General features: G+C 39.7%; 1 protein-coding gene across 1 annotated transcript in view; it reads right to left on the bottom strand.

Annotated features, from left to right (window-relative positions):
* Window positions 1-18552, bottom strand: part of LOC115805327 (protein kinase C-binding protein NELL1-like) — a 108549-nt gene that overhangs the window by 387 nt on the left and 89610 nt on the right. Inside the window, exons 15-19 of the mRNA XM_030765879.1 lie at window positions 16233-16328; window positions 7339-7479; window positions 3633-3826; window positions 1479-1655; window positions 67-291 (exon numbers count right to left, since the gene is read on the bottom strand). Of these exons, the coding sequence (XP_030621739.1) occupies window positions 67-291; window positions 1479-1655; window positions 3633-3826; window positions 7339-7479; window positions 16233-16328 (833 nt within the window). The remainder of the gene's footprint in view (window positions 1-66; window positions 292-1478; window positions 1656-3632; window positions 3827-7338; window positions 7480-16232; window positions 16329-18552) is intronic.

Raw genomic sequence — 18552 nt, 5'->3', positions numbered from 1 at the left:
ATATATATATATATATATACACATACATATTTTTTCTGATATGGTATGCGACACTTTGGACTGTACCTTGCATTTGCAGGTGGTGCAGGGCGCGGTGGGCATGCTCCAGACTGCTCCGCTGAGACGTGTGATGCCTGTGGGGTCGTGACAGGTCTGTCTGATGTCATATGGCACATTATCGGCCAGACAGGGATCTGTTACACAGCGAGGGCAGCACTCCCCCTCCAACACAGCCGTATACTCACAGGGCAGGACCGGACATGCCAAGGGCCAACAGTCCACCTCACCCTCCTGCAAACAGAGAGAGACGTGAGACCGGCTACAGAGAAAGCCAGAACATTATTGTATGAAAAAAGACAATGAGTATTCACTATGAAACAAAAGCAGCACAGGAATGACGTGGGAACTAGATAAAAAAAACGTTAAGCAATAATAACAGGCACTGACAATAATTCAGGCTGTCAAACTGATTTATCAATGTGTAGCATAAACCAAAAGAATATCCATAAGGGAGCTAGGAAAAATGCCTGCAAAATGAAATACTCAAAAATGTAAGAGGACATAAACTGCAGTTGCAAAATGACAGTGGATGTGGTAGACTTTTTCTGTTGTTTCTAAGAATAGGCATACTTTGTCTATCTGTAAATTAGCCGGCAAACAACACAAAATGTAGAAGAGGAGGGAAAGAGAGACAGAGATGGAGAGATAGAGAGAGTCCAGGGAGGAGGAGGGTGAGGTGATGAGATGGAGAAAGGCACTGGAAAAGGTGGCACATCAGATAGTATCTTTGTAGTATCTTTAGATGTCGACCCCTGTGCAGACCTGGGCTGTGGATTGGGAATGAACAGATAAATAACAGCAGTCTCTCAGAAGGTCAGTCAACACACTCTGCAACAAAAGAGCATTTCTCCTCTGATAACAATCAGCCAGTCACCTGCAGGTGGGAGCAATTAAAAGCGTTATTTCAGCATGCTGGGGACCGGCTGTGCAGTATGGGAATCTTATTACTAAATTAATTGCAAATCTGTTGGCCCACCATGATGGCTGGTAAACCATGCCAGACGCGCTGAACTCTGGGTGATGGGTCACTCTACTGTTAGTACAGAGGGCATCTTTCGGGCAGTGAGGATTAAAAAGTGTTTTAGGAAAAGTCTGAAAAGCATGACGCTTGTAATTGATGCCTCGCAATGTTTCTTAAAGAATGTTCTCGTTATATTAGAAAGATTTGAGCCACTGTTTCTAGCTTGCACAATCAAGAAAAGCCTTCATCTTAGATGATTATCAAAATGCCACGACCATTTCTTGTTCACAGGCTTCTGAGGACTGAAAACGCATGCAGGGAACAAAAATGACTGGCACTAAAGATGCAAGCCCTGAAGTCTTCAGCCTACTCTTATCCAATTACCATATGTCTACTCAGTCTGAATGTAAAGTGCCACCACATCATAGTAAGATGGTAAATGACAGAGAGCACAGACCAGGCATCGGCACTGCTGACAGTTGTAGATCCAGGAGTCTCCACTGCGATACAGCATGTGTCCACTCTGGTGCAGACACTGACTGCTCTGACGACTATCACACTCCGGACAGCAGAATAGGTCAGCCTCCGGGTCATTACAATCACACTCCCTCCTCCTGCAGAGCACACGGCCATCCTGGACACACACACACACACAGCGAGAGAGAGAGACAGACAGAGAGAAAGAGTGGGAGAGAAAGAAAAGGAGAGAGAGAGACAGACAGACAGAGAGAGAGAAAGAGTGAGAGAGAAAGAGAAAGAGAAAGAAAAAGAGAAAGAGAAAGAGAGAGAGAGAGAAAGAGAAAGAGAGAGAGAGAGAGAGAGAGACAGAGACAGAGTGAGAGAGAGAGAGAGAGAGAGAGAGAGAGAGAGAGGGGTGAATTCAGTTAAATTATAGAAATTCTGGGGATGTTACCCTCACTGTTATAGAACTTTCACACACTGCAAAAGAATTTTATATTCAGGGCTTTGCTTCTGTTCCACCATGCAGAGCAGTACATGTTCCACATTTTATACCCTGTCTAACAGTGGAGAAGTAAAAGATACAGTGTTGTTTCCATGCATAGAATGTTTCTGATAACCATGCTGCTCTATCTTTATATTTGGATAGCTAGCATCATGTTGCCGAAATTTTGCTGAACATCATATAAGATAAATAACAGAATGCTGTTACAGCATAAGGCCAAAAAGGCAATATAATCTACATTTTGCCTCTAAGACCTTGAAGGCAATTTTCTTAGCTTGCTGTTCCTGTTACTATGCATCCACATGCTTTCTGTACAAGACTTATGGATGCCATGAGAGTTTAAACAGAAAGGGAGGGGTATATCTGTCACCTGTAAAGAAAAACAGATCATATAAATTGTACTTAAAGACACTGATTGCATTTTTATATTTGTTGCTGGGAGTAACTTTATGATTAAAAGAAAATGCAAACAAAATGGAACCATAAAAGGCCATAACAGCCTTCACAGCACAGATGTGAGATGTGTTGTATCATTATACTGCAGACGTTTAATCAACCTGCCGCTGGGGATTTGCTTAAGTACATTATACGCAATGTCAGATGACACTGATCATTTGGAGACGTTTCCTTTTACAGTGCCATAATATCAGGAAATTCCATGATACATATGTAAAGTAAAAACTGTTTCACTAAAAGAGTAACTACTTAGGACACGCTGATACTTTTGGGGTTTTAAACATGTACTTATCAACAATTTGAATAAGAAAAATGGTCAGACTAACCATCTTTCCTAAATGACTTTAAATAATGTGAATGTAATCCTCATTTCAGAAATACTAAGAGACAGTAATTTAGCACTCTTTCTGATGTTTATAATAAAAAGTGTGAGGTACAAAGACTATAAGCTATTTAAATGTAACTTTCTTCACATTACGCTCCTTGAATGGAGGTGTTTGGTTATTAATCAGTCTTTATTGTCTTATTATCAACATACATGGCAGTCCTTTAGCTGCCTCAGTTAAAGAGATAAAGTATAGCAAACAGTTGGGTAGTTTGTGTTTCAGCATTAGGGCACGTGAAATAACTATGACATCCAGCACTCAAACTACATCCAAAATACAAAATAAGTATACACTCAAAACACTTGAAAAGAAATTTAATTTTGTGATCATACAACTGTTTCATATTTTTACTCCTCTGACTGGCCAGAACATATAGCTTCATGTTGTTCACACAATGTACTGATCAGTTTAATTCTGAATGACATTGGCAAGCAAACTAGTCATTAAGCACTTGCTCGATGCTTTTCAAAAGTACTGCAAAAGGAAGTCCAGGCATTTACCCAGTGATTGATCGTTCAAACAACCAACCAACCAACCAACTGATCAATCAATCAATCAATCAATCAATCATTCATTTCTCTCTCTCTATTTTGTGTGTGCATGTGGTTAGGAGTAAATGGACAGTATCCAGCAGGATGTGAGATTGTCTTCAAAGTCACCTGGTGTTGGTGTGTTGGTGTGAGCTGAATCTGAATCTGGGAGGAGGGTATAAAGTACTGAGTGCACTTACTCTCCGTGTAGTCCAGCCCTTCTTCCACACACACACACAAAGCTATACATTATTTTCCTGTGTGCTTATGTGTACCTTGCAGGAGCAGACTGAGCAGCGATCCTGGCTGAGGCTCCATTCCTGGCCGTTACGTTTGAGTCCCTCCTCGTGAGGACAGTCTCCAGTGCATGCTGGGCCAGTAGTGCACAAACAGTCAAATCCGCCAGGAAGGTTCACACATGCTGAGTCATTCCAACAAGTGTGTGTCTGAGTCACACACTCGTCAATATCTGTGACACACAAGAAGAAGAATGACCACTGAAACCACAATGCAATAGATTTTGTATCTGGACCATGGTGACCTTCAGAGCAGTTTCTACGTTTCTAAGACTGAGACCAGCTGATTCCATCGGACCTCTAAGCTCAAAAGATTACCGAGTAGGTGTATATCATCTATAGCAGATTTCATCCTAAACGACCTTGATAAAAGCCCATCACAATCAAGTCGGCAAACATATTTCAATGTCTGGATCCCTTCTCGACATATTTTATCAAAGTTTTGTCCCTGGGTTTCGGCAAAAGCTGAAAACCTCACCGACTGTGAGAACAGTTTCAACCTTTTCAATAAGGGCAATATGAATCTCAGCATTTAGAAACACTTAAATTTCACAAAAAGTACTTTCCACCCTTAACTTTTAATTGCAGCTCCCAAAGGACGCGAGCGCTATCTCCGTGGCAGAGTAACATATCGCATGGTGCACTGAGAACCTGAGAGAGTAGCTCTTGCTTTGAGCTGGACCTCCAGCTAAAGCAAAGACCTAATTCTAATTGGCCTCTCTATAAACTTACCCAGAGAGAGAGAAAGAGAGAGAGAGAGAGAGAGAGGGGGGGGGGGAGAAAGGGAGAGAGAGAGAGGGAAAGAGAGAGAGAGAAAGAGAGGGAAAGGGAGAGAGAGAGAGAGGGAGAGAGAATTTATGTAAAAGTGTGACAACCCATTTGCATACACTAAATGAAAATGCCATCAGGGAGAGCAGCATACCTTAACTCAAAACTGATTAATGGGTACTCATACCACATTCAACCGTCTGCTAGCCTGCCCTCGTGGCCAAAGCATGTTTGCTCACTTCTCACACGCATACACACACAGAGTGCGCACACACACACAACAATGATAATTTATTCGAAAGACAGATGTTAGTAATTAACCAGGCATCAGGCAGCTCTGTATTTTCAAATTTCAACTGTATTTCATTTCTGCATATTTAAACAGCCCATATGGGAAGGTCATGTTCATCAAAATGAGAGAAAACACACAAGAGTCACTGTTTGCTTGTTTTTATCAAAATCTTTATGTACAATCTGTTCCCACATATCCCCAGATCTTAAAGAATAATAAATGTCAGCTTTAGTCAATCACATAAATGCTCACACCCACGAGCATACTGAATAAAGCTGAGTTAACAAATATGCCTTTGATAGGTTATGGGTTATGATCCTGTCTGAGCTCCTGTGTTACAACAGCAAAACAGCCAACACTATTGGACTCTGAAGAGAGAGCTGAAGATGGTAGCACACTACTGTATAGTACTGTACAGCACTATAACTCTCTACGGCTGCCACACCCAATACTCCTGTATACAACAGAATCACAGCATGCCACTGCACTCTGATCTCTGATTTCCACATAGGAAAAAGATCTAAGAAATGGTCATGTTTCATGAGCCCTCCAAAAAAATGGAGAAACTAGCACGTTTTTTTGTTTTTTTTGGGGGGGGGGGGGGGCTGAGAGTCGGATGGGGGGTTCAGAATGGATATGTGCTTCTGAGAGACAGGACATCAGTCTGTGAGGTACCAACAATATCAGTCTATTATCTGATTGCTTTTGTTATACCATGTTCTCAGTGTAGATGAGGACCATTCAAAATTTGCTAAAGGTTGGAGAAGAGGTATAAGTGGTATAGTTGGTGAGAAACAAAACCAGTTCAGTTTTCTTTTTCTGATGTGGGTGCTGTGACAAGTATAAAGCTAAGAACTGACAGTTTCAGACTTGCATCATAATTTACCAAAAAATAACAAATGTAATTGGAAAACACGAACAGGATCAGCAAAATATCTGATTCAGCATCTGATTCGGTCATTGAGATATCTGTAACAAATGTATAGTCTGTTGAGCAAAGTAGTACCAATTGTGCCTTGTTTACAGGGTCTGGGCTAAGTTTCATTTCCTAGTGCCACAACAGAGTAGGATAAACCCTTTTAATTAATTTGAAGTGTATAATTTGATGAGCAAAATTTCTCCATGAGAAAAAGTTTTTTCCCACATACTTTCCAATTCAGGAGTTTTCTATCCCATCCCTTAAATATTGTGAGACTTTCTGATAGTTAATCAGTATGACATCTTTATAAATCTGATATAGATCCATACACAGATGTTTGATAAATGGAAGAGCAGACAGAGGTAAATCGTATAGAACTTTATTAAGCACAATAACAGGCTGACACTACAAATAAAATACAAATTACTTGGGAAAGAGAAGATCTCCTTAAGGTCCTAAAATGACTATAATCTATTCTCATAAAAATGACACCAAGAAAGAATATTTTTTTACAAGACCATGAGGGCAGTATCAGGGGCTGATCTCTGGATATTAAAATGGAGTTGTTCCACAGCGATGTGGATGTGGCAGAAAGGTGAGAATGATACACACAGTTTTTCTGCTCTGTGTTCCATATATTATGAGTATTGGCTACGATGAGACCAAATTTAAGGGAACAAATTTGTAGCCACTGTGAAGGTATAACCAACATAGCATAGTGTAGGCTAAAGGTTATCTGATCAGAGCTTGTCAAGACTTGAACTATTATAAATTGGAGTCCCAAATAAGGTTATTTAGAATTTGTGAGGGTCAAGATGTAAAGTTCTCTATACGATGCTTAGTTGAACATGGGGGTACATACCCACCCAGACAGACTTAGGGATAATTGAATCCCATTGTTTAAAAAAATCTCACAGATGTTGACACGGGTAGAACCGGAGAAAGAAAAAAAAAAAATATATATATATATATATATATATATATTTTCTGGGAAGGATATTCATTCTGATGATAGATATTATGCCATGTAATTTTAAACTGAGATGTGGCCTTCTTAAGTCAGACTCCAGAATTTTTTTGACAGGCCCTTAAAATTTGCCTTCCTTATCTGGCAGATAAGTGTAAGAGTGTAACTCTGTTGGCTGTGGGATTGTAGGAATGAACATTGATTTACTCTAATATTTTTCTAAATCTTATCATACAACCAAATTCTCTAAACGGTTCTAATGCTTCTGAAATTAATTAAATTAATTTGGTATCATCAGAAACAAATATCAGGATAGCTTACAAGAATTTTATAGTTTGTGACTATAATTGTAGTTCCTCTTTCTCTCTCTCTTTCGTTGTTCAGTGTATCTGGCTATATTAAAAAAATGTAGGCGAGAATCTTTTTTGGCTAATTAAGGTATGCTAATGGCAGAACTAAGGATTGTGCAACCAAATAATTATCCTACACACCCCAGGATACCTGCACATAACAGCACAGTCTTTGATGACTGGCACCCTGACAACACCTTGTTCAAACATGAGAAGATTTGTGGATCAGTGTTTGATGACTGAAGAGGAGCTGAAAGACATGAGTGGAGTGTACGTGTGAGCACCAGGCTGATTGAGTTGGATCTAAGTATACAAATGAGGGGTGAGGATCTGGCTGTTGGCTTGGAAGTGTTCAGAGATCAGCAGAGGCTCCCTTAATTATCACTTACCCACACAGGAGCTCCCGTCAAGGAAGTAGGAGCCATTGTCATGGAAACCACTTCTGCACTGGCAGTGGTACCAGCCGGGAAGGTTGACACAGCGGGAGTGGTTCTGACACTGAATGAGACCCTCTGCACACTCATCAATATCTGCAAAACAGTAAAAAAAAAAAATACAGACACACAGATATGGACACACAGAGATAAAGACATGCAGACAAGGACACACAGACACAAGTGCACACACAGGCGCACACACATGTGCACACACACACACACAAAATGCATACAACAAAAAAAACCCACAATGAGTGTAAACATAAATCCTAAGCTCTCTTTTCATAGATCTCCTGACACACACTTGACACATAGCCGAACATTAAATCTGCCTCACTGAGCACTAGTTGGGTGATTCATGAAAGTAAAGGGCAAAGATATGTAAGTAAAATGGATTAGTTTGAATAAGATGAACAGAACTCAGTCTAAATAGTGATGGAATAAGTGATGGCTGAACATTATCATATGTAGGGATTTAATTTGGGAACTTCATGTATGAATTGTCTGAATGAGATGCACGCATACTGTCTGATCACTTACAACCTGATCACTGACTACCTTGCTTGTGTAAATTGACAGATTAGCTGTGTTTTTACTCTGTAGCTCTGAGAGGATTTAGGACAAAAATATCCTCAGATATTGTATGCATCAGAGTTTTAGGGTCTCAGCCATCAAACTCCCAGATCTGTCTGTACAGTCAGCACTCTCTCTCATTCACAGATACTCCACACACACACACACACACACACACACACACACACACACACACACACACACACACACACACACACACACGCATGCACACCTCTCTCATTCTTGTGATGTAATAGTAGCCATCTATTATGCATGGGACAAGCTGCTCCCTGCCCACCTTGTCTTTATTGTAGATTCAAGCTAGCCAGTTCCTGCTCTGATGCTTTTGATGAGCCTTGCCCGTACAAATTACCTTGCTCTCAATGGCCCCTGATTAATTTCCAGCTATTTCAATCTCAGCATATTTCAGTGGGGCTGATCCACCTGCTCTGATCACTCAACAACTCAGTTAAGGACAGCAAGGGGGCGGGATGGGCTCCAACACCTTTCACATCACATTATTCACTCTGTCCTGTGATGAGAACCCAGGTCAGTGTAACAATCCCGCTGCAGGGATGAGACAGCATAAACCTGTACCGCATGAATCCTGGTATTCACCTTAATATATTTCTTTACTCGTTGTCATAGAGAAATACTAAATTTAAGGATTTAAGGGCCTGTAATGGAGCTCATTCAGTTACAACTAGCAACATGATGCAGTAGTTTATATTTTAAGAGGTTAAAAAATCTTGCAGTGATAGACAACCAGAAATAACTATGTTTCCACCACCATCCTCAAAACAGAGATATATAATGCAATATTGTCACCCTTCTGTTCACTTTGCAGTAACTAAATACAAAACACAGGATTATTGCCAGTAGCAGAAAGGCATTAAGTAGTGAAGTGGAACAAAAACAATGACAGTTCTCAAAGCCAAACAGAAAGGGTAAAAATTCACAATGTTTAGGGTGCCTTCGGCTGTGGGAAGCGGTACAACTACGCACATGGTGTCAACGATGAAAATAAATAACTAAATAAAAAGATTGGCCTCATTAGCAGAAAGATGTCTGGGCTCAAAAACAAAACACACATTTTAAAAATCGGCCAGGACAATGGCATGTGAGCGCGTTTTAGTCGCCAATTCCTTGTCAATTCAGCACGCATTTTAAGCCTTGCACAGCTAAATCATCAAACAAAACACAGCACAATAATCAAAGCTTATTCATGGAATTAACCTCACATTTTCAATACCTGACACACCATTAGCAAAGAGCATTTAAATATGCAATTTTCGCTTCACCTTATGTATTCAATGTCATTTTCCTGTCTTTGTGAATGTTGATGACTGGCTCATCCCACTCTTTCACCCAGCCTAATTTCCTGTTTGACACTGTGCCAATTAAAGAGGGTTATAGTACGTCCCAGAGCTCTGTCAAAGTAAATAATTAGCTTCAAGCATGGATCTCAGCAGAGCTGCTTCAAGCTATCAAAATATGCAGCTGGTAGTTTTTAAAAGCAGGTTTTGAAGAGCTTTCTGCTCTTTAAATTGTGTAGTTTGAATGTGCTATATCTATCTTTTGAAGTAAGACATGTTGTTTCAGGCACATCAGTCATCCTGGACCACCACAGTGTCTGCCATGTCTTGTCTAGTGGTCTAAAACTACAGACTGGCTCTGGTCCTGTCTTAGCTGCAAAAATGTACACATACACACAAGCAAGAGAAAAACATTTTAAAGAAACATACGCACGTGCACATGCGTGCACGCGCACACACACACACACACACACACACACACACACACACACAGAGAGAGCAGCAGCAGCACAGCAGCAGCATCAGCAGGAATCTCTCCCCATCTCCTGTGTGACGGAGTTCTTTCGCTTCATCGGGCATGCTCCACAAATAACCACTCCCTCATTTCACAGAATGCTTATAAATGTGACCATCTTGACATCATTCCAATTTCACACAAATCAACAAAGTGATGTAAACGTTTACAGCACATTTCTCCCAAACATGAAAATAATCAGCGTTTTAGAGAAGATGCGCTTGTCTCCGAGCCTCGCCTTTCTCCAGAGGATGACCACACCCGCTTAATACACTAGTAATTGTTTTTTGAAAATGAAAGAATATTTCATTTATCTTTCATAGCAATATTCTCGGTGAGTTCTAAACTTTAAATTAGAATTTGACAGCACTATGGCCATCCATACATAATGACTTTTGATTAAAAAAAAAAGGGAAGTCAGTATCTTGGTGAAAAAAAAGTTTTGAAAGTCCAACAGTTTATGCCTTTGAGAGCAGCTCTTACTGTTGACCCATATACCGAGGAACACAGGTGACCTTCTACTGACGGCAGCCAAGACAGACCACAGCCTCCATCCGTCAAAATTATAGCTCATTCCAGTCACGGAGGCCGACGGCTATAACCTGGGCTTCCATTATGAAGAGAAAAGAGCCCTAACACCCTTCTACAGAGTTTAACTTCAGAAGCGAATATGGATTTTTCCATTGGGATTATGATGATGATAAATGACTTTAAAGATTGAGAAGAGATGTAAGGTAAAGTACAAGGGTGAGAGTAAAATGAGTTTAAAGAGTGAGATCCACACAAAAATCACACAGGTAACTCAAGCGCTCTTTGGAACCTAACGTATTATACCTCTGACAAAAGAGATAAAAACAACCCAAATTCAGCAAGGGAAATGCTGATTCAGTGCACAAGTCAAAGCATTGCAGAAGGCCAGTTGTTACTTTGAAGAGAAAAGAAAAAAGGAAAGAAAAGAAAAACTTTTCAAATTAGAATGCCCTTGCTATGTAGGTAGCCACCAAAAAATCACCAAAAAATTCCAAAGGTATTATTTTGCCTCCAGGTGAATGAGGTATAAATTGCAAGGAAATTAGATCTGATAATACAGGACTGTACTGTGCAATTTATATAATGACCAAAATGGAAGTGATTCAGTTACATGCGCTTAAAATGATTAACAGTTAAATCGGTTGGATTACACAGAAAAAAAAAGCTGAAAAGCCACATAAGTGTCAATAAATGTGTACAATACTATAGTTCAGGTCAATCGTTTCCTTTGGTCCTTCGACCTTATAAAAAGAGCAATTCGACCTTACAGAACTTGAGATGCAGAGTTTAAGCACAATACATCACCGCATGCAGCTGGATTTGTACAATAGCATTCTAAATTAAAACACATCATAAATTATACATACTCAGTGCAGTGAAACCATGTTCTAACTACAGTGCGTCAGATCTTGAGCAGGGTGTAAGGATTATTATACAGGTGGTGTTTGGTGGTACAGCTATTCTTCATTTAAAGCGGAAACCTAATCTGCACCTATTCAAAAGAAAAAACTGAGAAGCAACGCTAATGAAAATTTCAAACAACTCACAATATCCCACAGTAAAAGGACATCAAACCATGTTCTCAAACTTACAACTGACGATACTTAAAATGGTCAAAACTAGTAGACAACCCGCATGTAAAAAATAATAATAATAATAATTTAAATAACTAAATATATAACATAAGGACAATGGGTCAAAAACAGCAGACACCCTTGCATCCATACAGGTTAAAACAGCTTGAACAGTCTTACGTAAGCATATTACTGAAGAATATTAATATTATTCTATAACTGTCTTTTGTATTATATTAAGAACAATATTATTAGGACATATGATTCAGTAACTGCGCTGCAGAACATTTTCTCTGCCTTTTTGCTTCTCATCAAAGCATTAAAACGGAGGAGTCTTCCAGAGCTTCTTCATTTTGTCATCACAGTTTCCTTCTCTCCAGACCTTTTTCTTTTTTTTTGCAATTCTTTCACAAACCTTCAGATTTGGATATGAAACTTTGCTTTCCATATGACTCAGCTTTTTACTGTACTATTGTCAGCAGATTTTAGAAGAAGCCTCACGTCCTCCTAAAATCTATTTTTATCTCTTTTTTTCATTTCTGCAATCTCATCAATGCTCATGTTGTCCTAGTCTTCTGTCTCTGCTGCTCATTTTTGGTAATCTAGATAGTTTTCGTGCGTTTGCCTTACCCGTAGAACAGAGATGAGTAGCTCCTTTGTGTAGGATATGGTGAGCAAGCCTCCAACAGTCTGGACATAATCATAAATGATGTACTGGGCAATCAATTAGTGCTCTTTAAGGTTTTCCACCATCGCCTCCTTGTTGAATGTCCCTCTCAGCAGAGGCTTGGCTATGTGGTTAGCTCAGCAATGGTTTCCCTTCCTCTAAAAGATGATGTGATTCTGCCTTGTTTATTAACATCCCTGATAGAATTCATTTATCCTGCCATATTCCAAGTTGAAACTTTTGAGACACTCTGACAATGACATTAGATTGTGGACGTACCATCCATCAAAATCACAGTTGAATGTCACTTGAATGTGGTCCAATTCCACACGGAGCTGCACAGCAGAGGTTGTTCTGGACTGTTTGCATACTTTATTGCACACATTATGATGAGCATGTTAGATTGAGAGGTTTCTGAAAAGGGCCTAATAGAGCTTAGACATCATCTATTAGAAGAACAGCTTACAGCTGTACCTAAACGCAGTTTCAGTTCTCACCTTTTTTGCCTTTTTTGGGATATCTTAAAGCATTTTCATTTTGGCAAAACTCCCTTTCACTTTAGTGAGATCCATGTAATTGCCTTGATCATTCTAGACATTTTGCAGAAGCTTGAGACGTGTGACTGCATTTTTTATGATGTCTGGCTAAATGAACTTCTCTATTAGTCCTTTCAGTACACTGGTCTGCCTGCCTGCCTGCCTGCCTGCCCGTCTGTCTGTCTGATACTCAATTAAAAAATGGTGTGATTTCTCTTGACACCCAAAGAAAGAATTTGAGCTTTGCTACAACTGTCTAGGAAGACATGATAGACACGATTCTGCCACTTTTTGCAACACTGATGCATGTTTTTTAGTAAGGGCAAAACCTGCACGACATTCTTAGTCTCCTATACATTCTTGAGGAACCAGTGGATACACAAGTCTAGTGGGAAGCATGAGCCAGTCATTAGCCACATAATCTTGAACAGGGTGAAATGACATGAGTAAAAGGCTGCTACGGACTGGAGAAATCTTAACATATCACCATCAACGGATGCACAACCTGCATTGCTAAAATTGTAATCACGCACTAAAGAAATATTGATGAAAATCTGCATGTTGCAGATGCCCAATGTTACTTACATTGCCAGAGAAATGGCATTTCCCAAAATTTAATTTCCTTCAAAAAATCCATTTCATTCTATTAGGCAGCATTAGCCAAACAGAATGTGTCTCTTAGGATATGTTGATTTTGTCCACGAACAATTAAAGATCTGCTCAATTGGTGAAAAACCAGTTATTAGGGGAGCTCATTCTCTAATCTGTTGTTTCAATAATTAGCTTGACCTATGAATGTATTAAAACTTCTTTCTGTTTCAATCAAGGTCAAGGATGATAAGTACAGCAAAATGCTGATTGCCACCAATTCCTCGTGCATGCATATCCAACAGGGAAATTAACCTTGAACAGCCACATGATGTCTCTCCACAATCATCATTTCTATTTAAACGCTTTTAACCTCTTCCCATGCAGAGTGCAGCCAAAACAAAACAAAATGAAATAACCAATAAGACCCATCAATGGGGGTGTAAAAAACAACACAAGAGCTAGTACAGGCCTTGGGGGTTTCATTACAAGCAGTAGGAAATATATCTATTTCATTCCACACAGATAGAAGAGACAGGAGGGAATGAATATGGAGCTCTTGACTCACTTTGATATGTGCATCCATGGATCTAAGACAACAGTGCTTTGTGAAACACTGCATGCTAGAGATGGAGCTCCACCGGGGGTGGGGGGAGGGGGGGGGCGAACTCATTACGAAGATGACGTTTTAGCCTGTGTTGTAGAAGAACTTGCTTTTGAGAGAACAAATGTACATATCTCCATCTCAATTTTACTGCCTGTTCCTCTTCCAAGGTCCTCTGGAAAGTAGCACCGTCGATGTGAGCCTGGTACAGACGCATGAATGTCAGTATGACCGCCATTTCCACAGACAAAACCAAAGTGGAAATACACATAGGCTACACACGCACACGCGTGCACACACGCAGGCACACACACGCACACACGCGCGCACACACACACACACACACACACACACACACACACACACACACACACACACTCACACACTCACACACTCACACACACACAAACACACACACACACAACTGAAATGCCCACCAAGGTTGTGGATTCGCATAATGTTTGCTGAGTTTCATATAAAGATCTTCGAGCAGCTCGAACAGCAGCTGAACAAGACAAGAGTTTGCATATTTATACAAATTATCTGACTTAACAGTTTATCGCACTATCTGAAACCTATAGACCAAGTCTGGAAAGTGTCACTGCGTTCACAGTGGAAAACACTGACAGTAATTTGTTTCAGTGCAGTGTACAGTTAACTGAGAAACACTGAAACCAATTCTGATGCCCTTGGAAAAACTGTAATGAAGTTTCCATGGCAGCAGAGGGGCCTGCACTACCCGTGTCCAATGAATCGTCACTGAGATGAGATTCTTGGTGCTGTTGTGACTCAGAGCATGTTTAAAGCAAAACTAGATTATAGTCTGCAACAGAAATTTAAATCTTTAAGAAAGGAGTCAGTCCAGATACGGCGATTTTTATTTATATTGTTAATGTGTGATCACTGTTATGAGGTCATATTTTCACCGTATTCCTTTTTTTTTTGTTCCTTTCTTTTCTTTTATTATTTTGATTTAGAGGGCTATGAGAGTGCTAGCTGAGGCTGGTGTGGCGTTCTTTCTAAAATCTAATTTCCTATTGTTTGCTCAACTAAACAATATGCTGTCAACCAGTGGAGGTGGGGGAGAGTGTGAGACAAGAAATAGTTTTAGATTTGTGGTGCGAGGGCAGAGTTCCAATGTTTGGCGGCATTGCTGGTGTTTGTGGAGACTTGATTTAGCTTCCAGATTGCTCAAAGTAAGAACTGGGCCTGTGGAGTTTTGGGTGTAATCAGCCCTATTTATTCTGGCATTTGTGAAGGGGAATTCTGTGGGATGATCATCAATATATCAGCGTTAGTCTACACAGTCCCTCCATATTAATATGCAGTATGTTTACTTATTTATGTATTTGTTTTGGACACGGGCAGTTTTCACACTTTAAATACTCTGGATAACATTCACCACCTTTCACAAAAACCAGACTTTTTGAACAAACCAAAGTCAAAGCATGCCACAAAATGCTCTCGGCAGCGGTTTGGATTCAGGCCTCTAACTACCATGGCTATGGTTCAATACGTGGCCCGAAGGAAGATTTCTGCTCCCTGTGTTATACTCCTCGGTTTAAAGTGCCCTTTTTTTGTCGTCTGTTTGTTTTTGTTCTACTGTTACTCTCGCTTTTCATATTGTTATATAATGTTATATCGTTCAAGTAAGCTAATAGACTATCAGTAAAATGATCTAAACATACAGGTGGAGAGAGGGAAATGTACTGAGAGACTGAAAATTGAGAGAGATTGAATACCAATTGAAAACTGAGAGATTGAATACCAACTGAAAATTGAGATTGAATACCAATTGAGAGTCTGCCAATTGCTCCAAAGAGAAAATATAGTTTGTTTAAATGTTTTAGAAACTCCTTAAAAGTCCAGGTCTTATAAAATGATCACGCCTGCATCTATAAAACTATACAACACAGAATTGGATATTAACGCTGTGAAATTTATTACGCAAATAAAGTGTAAAAAAAACAAAAACAAAAAGAAAACTATTAAGAACTATAAAGAGTATAATAGACATACAGCTCTTAAAGGAAGTTAAACTAGTTTAAACTAACTTGTGCTACGCTAGCAGTGAAAGCACAGGTCTAAATGTTAGTCCACAAAGTGATGCACAGTGAACAAGGTGAAGCAGAGATGAAGTAGAGGAAGGGAAAGGCATGAAGTACACAGGGCCGGCGCCAAGGGGTGGGGGGGGTCTGGGGGGGGGGGGGCGCTGCCCCCTCAGATAACCCCCCCCCCCCTTGGTTTTAACTGTTGCCTAATCATAACATACACATTTGCCCCCTTGCAAATCTCAAATATCCCCCTCAGTCATTGCACCCTGCAGCCGGCCCTGGAGGTATATAAAATGAGGTTGTGAGATCTGAGGAAGAGAAAAGTGAGTGATAGTAGCAATGAGGTAGCAAGAGGTAAGGCAGAGGTAGATACAAAACATGAGTGCCTACCTGTCTCACAGAGGCGTCCCGTGAAACCAGAGGGACAGAGACAAGTGTTGGGTGATATACAGGTTCCTCCACTACGGCATCCCTCCTCACAGAATGCTAGGAAAAAAAAGAGAGCTCATGGGCAAACACGCAATTAATAAACAATTCAGGGCCTGACAAACTATACACTCAGCTTCAATTTAAAACAGATAATAAACAGTCTTGTGTAAATATGCAGACAGTGGAAAACACAAACACACACACACACACACACACACACAAAACAAAACAAACAAACAAACAAAAAACCTCTTTCTAAGGCAACACTTCAAAGAAATTTCATTACAACAGATTGCCTGTAATTAACTTTAACTTAATTTCTAAACATTGTCAAGTAGCAGAATAACAACCTTCCTGGAGCACAAGATTCATTCTGGATTTTATACTGGTTTTAGTTCAACACACTTTATATAACCACTCAGGGGTGTGGAACATCGTGGCTTGCTGGTATAAAGGCTTGTATGCGCAGTAGAAACACAGCAGTTTATTGCTTTACTCTCCTGAGAAGAATCAGTAAGCCTTTGGACCCTCCATCTGCCTCTGCTGTAAACACACTCAGTATCAACTGGAAAATAACTGTTAAATATGGATCTACTCAACAATATTCCAACTTCAGTTCCAACTGTCATTTTAATCTGTATATATAATAAAAAAAAAAAAACATGTAAGTAAGCACAGCAAATTCTGTGAGGTACTTTATAGGTTGTACAAATGAACTCTTGCACGATACAGCTTTAGAGGACTGCAAATTTTCTTCAGTTCAGTGCAGCACTTTCTCTAGGACACATCAATCTCACAATCTTGAATTCTCATGCGCATAATCTTTCAAAAATGGCAACAATTCATTTGTCATTTCGTGTTATTGTTGAGTGTTCTCACCTTTTACTGTAGCAAAATTGCTGTACCATGCTATTACCAGTCTTAGACGTATGGAAAAAGGCTAAATGATCTAGCTTTGTGCAGGTCCCCTGACACACACTGAATACAGTGATTGCTCTCTGCCTTCCTGTCCCCATTCTATCTGGCCAGAGAAAGTTCAGCCCATTGTGGACTGAAACAGGCAATTGTCTGCCACATGCACACATGTGATTTTTTTCAAGCACTTAAGATGGAGGGCCAGGTCCAATGTATGAGTTTGTATGGTGAACCTACAAAATGAGATTTGAGGAAAAACAGGGGCAAGGATAGACAGACAGACAGACAGACAGATAGATAGATAGATAGATAGATAGATAGATAGATAGATAGATAGATAGATAGATAGATAGATAGATAGATAGAAAGAAAGAAAGAAAGAAAGAAAGAAAGAAAGAAAGAAAGTAGAGAGATTCTAGGAAAGAATATAAAGAAGAAAGTGACGTGAGAAGAAAAAAGAGGCTAAAGTAACAATGGAAATGAGCTGGATGTGTAGCAACATCAATAGAATGAAAGGTAAGCCCAAACTAAAAAAACAAACAAACCAAAAACCTCAAAGATGTTAATGGAGAACATGTTTATTAAGCAGGAGGGGAGAATATTTTCAGGACTGAAATGTTTTACTATTCATTTGGGTGAGGTGAGGGTTAGTAGAGATAACTTTGGTCTCCTGGCTAAGCCTTATGGCTCCCCTAAGTATTACAAGCAAGAGTAATTTCTTGTCCTCACAGGGTACTAAAAATATAACTGAATAAATTAATTTAATACATAAATAAATACTCAATGCAATGCCAAAAGCTATTAAAATCATTCATTTGACTGAGTCCCCTCTTTGAGCTCTTCTATCAAATCCTAATTAGGAGCTTGATTGCTTCTGTACTAATAAACTGCATACTTAAAAATTAATTACACTTACATTGACTCAATTTATCTGCTTCTATAATTATCATTTTCTTGCCATCAGCACAGAGTCAGACATTCCACACTTCTGGTGGCAGCGCAGCGGATCATACTCCAGCCTTCGCCAGGCCCAGAGGAGGAGAGTCTCCATCTAAACATGGTGTGATTTCCTATCTCTCATGTACTTCCTTCGTCTGAGTCTGGATCAAACATCACCATTTTTAACTGACTGGCAGCCCATTAATGCATTTCCTAATTCCTAGTCTCTTCACTTCACTAACTAAAAACGTGAACGCAGTGGATATGAGCTTTTGGGCAAAAGAATCCGTGTAGCTTTGAAAATCCTGATTACCCCACACTTTTCTTTCGTGTCTATGACAGCGAAGGAAAGAAGATAAAGGGAAGACTTTTTCAAGCATGGTTTAGCGTTGCATAATCGTGTGTTTTGTTTTTAAGTGACAATTGT

This window comes from Chanos chanos, chromosome 2, assembly GCF_902362185.1.
Source record: "Chanos chanos chromosome 2, fChaCha1.1, whole genome shotgun sequence".
NCBI lineage: Eukaryota > Metazoa > Chordata > Actinopteri > Gonorynchiformes > Chanidae > Chanos > Chanos chanos.
This window is presented reverse-complemented; position numbering and strand designations above follow the sequence as displayed.